This window comes from Mastomys coucha, unplaced genomic scaffold (genome assembly GCF_008632895.1).
Source record: "Mastomys coucha isolate ucsf_1 unplaced genomic scaffold, UCSF_Mcou_1 pScaffold21, whole genome shotgun sequence".
Taxonomy (NCBI): domain Eukaryota; kingdom Metazoa; phylum Chordata; class Mammalia; order Rodentia; family Muridae; genus Mastomys; species Mastomys coucha.
This window is the reverse complement of record NW_022196904.1, coordinates 73,860,330-73,863,761: the sequence shown is the minus strand read 5'-3', so window position 1 is coordinate 73,863,761 and position 3,432 is coordinate 73,860,330. Positions and strand designations below refer to the sequence as shown.

Here is a 3,432-nt window from a genome sequence, read left to right as displayed (position 1 = left end):
CCAAAAAACAAAGTTGAGAGACCACCTTTACAATCCATTCACTACAGAACCGGAGGAGGAAGGAGGGGACGCTCGCCATTGAGCTCGCTCCCGGTTTGCAGTTCACTGACCACCAAGATCAATGCAGAGACCCCACGACACAGCAAGGAAAGTAGGGCTTGACTGGTGAGAGACCAAGTCATGACTGGAGTGGCTGAGGAGCCATGGTAGCGGGGGACACTGGGAGAGAGGCCTGAGCCGTGGTGGAATGAAGGGAGACGCAGGAGGTCAACGGGTACTGGGAGATAGTTCAACAAGGACCCTGAGAGGGCAGCGAGAGGGATCAGGGGATAAAAGTCAGAAGGTCAAATGTCCGAGAGGGTAAGGGTTAGGAGAAAAGGGATCTGTATGGGGAGATGCTCAGAAGTGTGCGGGCGACACAGACCTCCCACTGCTCCAGAAGTCGCGCCATGTCCGCATCGTTGTAATCGCGGATGTCCTTCTTCTTTTTCCGTGGAGGTGGGGGGGCCTCGCCCGGGGTGTCGGTCGCGTAGGCTTCAGGAGGAGGGAGCAACAGAAGGTCCGAGGCACACAGAAACAGAAGAACCGCGCGTAGCCACCTGGAGGCAGCCATGTTAGCCGCCCGGCGTAAGGGACTGCCCAGCGTAACGCACACTGAGCCTGCGCACACAGCGTGCGGAGTCCTGGCGTCCGGGCCTCGCCCCTATCCCGCCCCCGGCCTTCGGATCCAGTCCCAGAACTTGTTCTGCGCAGAACTAATGCCAGTACTCGACCCCGTCCCACCCTCGCGGACTCAGATCCCAATGGCTCCGCCTCCCAGGAGTCCGTAGCCTACCGCACCCTGCCTCGTCCTCTTTACTCCAGTCCGGACCTCATCCAGTAGCACCGCCCCCTCTCCTTGGCTCCGTCCACAAATGCCTTCCCTTGGGGCTCCCAACCTGAGGCTCCTCCCCATCATTGAGCCTTTCACCACTAGACTCCGCCCCTCAGCTATGGTCTCCTGGCTCCGCCCCTAGGGCCCCACCTCCTCACCAGACCCCGCCCCATAGCTCTGGGCGCTCACCTGGCTTGGGACCAAGGGTTTCTCCTCCTGGTTCCTCCCCTTGTCAGGCTCCACCCCGCGAGCGCCTCCCATTGGCCTGGCCAAGATATCTACCCTCGCTAGGTCTTGCCCGACTGTCCTTTTTCCCGTTTAGGGGATTTGTTAGAAGTCAGCCCTTTTGTCTCTTATTCACTAGCCAGGTCTGAAAATTCCTTCAGGGTCTCAGAGACGGAGTCCTCGAAGCCTATGAAATGAATGAGAATGGAAGATAGGTAAACTGCCTCGACCCTGAGGCCCTTCTCTGGGTGTGGACGTTCAACTATGCTCCCTAGTAATTTCCTGCGAGAACCACCAGCTAAAAAGCTAAGAACAGCCAGGGCAACTTTTCTGGAAGGCTGTAAATATAGGATCTATTGTTATTCTGCTCCACAGATGATTTTCGACCCACCAATCTTTCAATATCACTTTTTTAAACTGAAAAAAATCATTTAATTGATTACCATTTTTTATTGTTTAAAATAGTTTCAGTCTTTTCTGATTTCCATCTACCACTGTGGCTCCAATCTATAGGACAAAAATCACCCTAATTTTGACCACTAAGATTTTTCAAAAATAAAGTACTTTGGGTCAGAGATACTTTAAAGTTTCATAAGCTTTAAGTAGCAGATCTCATTTCTTTAAAATTTCAAATTATATCATAAGACATGAAACCTTGGTGCAGTTGAAAAATATACGAAAAATATAGCTTAAGTACTGACCCCAAGGTGTCACATACTGTGTACAATTCATATCTATATTTACAAATGTGAAAGTATCTCAAAAATGGGTTTTCAGCCAGGTAGTGGTGGCACACGCCTTTAATCCCAGCACTTGGGAGGCAGAGGCAGGTGGATTTCTGAGTTTGAGGCTAGCCTGGTCTATAGAGTGAGTTCTAGGACAGCCAAGGCTACACAGAGAAACCCTGTCTCAAAAAAAAAAAAAAAAGAATGGGTCTTCAATGTTTACATCAGCATACTGTATTAATTACTAAGCATACTTGGGTTCTTAAGTGCTTCATCCCTTTACTGCTTTTTTTAGTTTGGGGGGGTGAGGGGGTTGTCTTGTTTGTTTTTTCAAGACTGGGTTTCTCTGGCTAACCTGGAACTCACTCTGTAGACCAAGCTGACCTAGAACTCAGAGATCTGCCTGACTATGCCTCCCAAGTGCTGGATTGGATGCATGTTCTACTACAACCAGTATATAGTATTCTTCACTACACCAGTGTTTTTGTTCTCTCACTCATGGTCATTATTACTATTTCCCATCATTTTCTCTATGCTTTAGATTGATATAGTTAATAGGTTTCACATAGTGCAAATCCTTTACAAAATGTTTAAGTAGGCCAGGCAGTGGTGGTGCATGCCTTTAATCCTAGCACTTGGGAGGCAGAGGCAGAGGCAAGTGGATTTCTGAGTTCAAGGCCAGCCTGCTGTATGTAAAAATGGAGCAAATAGGGACACCTCATAAAAATACCAAGGAGCAAGGAATGCCCATTAAGCCTAAAGACAGAGCTTCAGAAGAGTTTACCGAGCAAACATCAGTACCCAGAAGATGTCCTAATTGTGAGGAATAATGCTCGGTTCCAGGAAACATCCCTGAGAAGGTGGATCCCCCTCACCCCTCCAAGGTGTGATCGGTATCTCCCCCTCACCTGGGGCATAAAGGTCAATGAGAACAAAAGACAATGGGCTCCACCAATGAGAGATAGCCAACTCATGCTGTAAACCTATGTACTGAAAGGTATAAAAAGCGAGTGTGCTTTTGTTCCTGGTCCTCCCCTTTGCTCTGAATGCAGGACTAACCCAGTATACTAGCAATAATAAACCTCATGTAATTTACAGCAATCTCCCTCCTGTTTCTTCACTGAGTGGGGGACCCACACCAGAATCTAACATCTACAGAGTGAATTCCAGGACAGCCAGGACTACACAGAGAAACCCTGTCTCAAAAAACAAAACAAAACAAAACAAAACAAAAAAGAACAAAAAAATTTTTAAGTAGAAGTAGGTGGAAATTTAGTGTTAAGAGTGTCCTGGGTTATGCAGCCTTCTTTTTCATATGGCCCCATCACACAGGTCTGGAGTTTCCATCCTCAAGGTCATCAAAAGTTCCAGGATGGCTATTGGTATTCCAGCCATCAGATGACATTCCAATCAAAGGAAATGGGAAATAAGTCAATTGCTGAAGGCAGAGCCCCTACTCGGGAATTGTGCACAGCATTTTTGGTCTCATTGAGCTACATCTCTGAGAGGGGCTGGGGAGTAATCATTTACCTGTATTTACTACTATCTCAAATAAATTTAGGCTTGTTGGGAAAAGCATAAAGTGGAGGTTAAGGAAAAAGCTAACTA

At 47.7% G+C, this 3,432-nt stretch overlaps 1 protein-coding gene across 1 annotated transcript in view; it reads right to left on the bottom strand.

Moving 5' to 3' along the window:
- Nucleotides 1-1,017, bottom strand: part of Mesd (mesoderm development LRP chaperone) — a 6,803-nt gene extending 5,786 nt beyond the window's left edge. Inside the window, exon 1 of the mRNA XM_031387225.1 lies at nucleotides 425-1,017. Coding sequence (XP_031243085.1) covers nucleotides 425-613 — 189 coding nt within the window. The 5' untranslated portion in view covers nucleotides 614-1,017. The remainder of the gene's footprint in view (nucleotides 1-424) is intronic.
- Nucleotides 1,018-3,432: the final 2,415 nt, after the last annotated feature.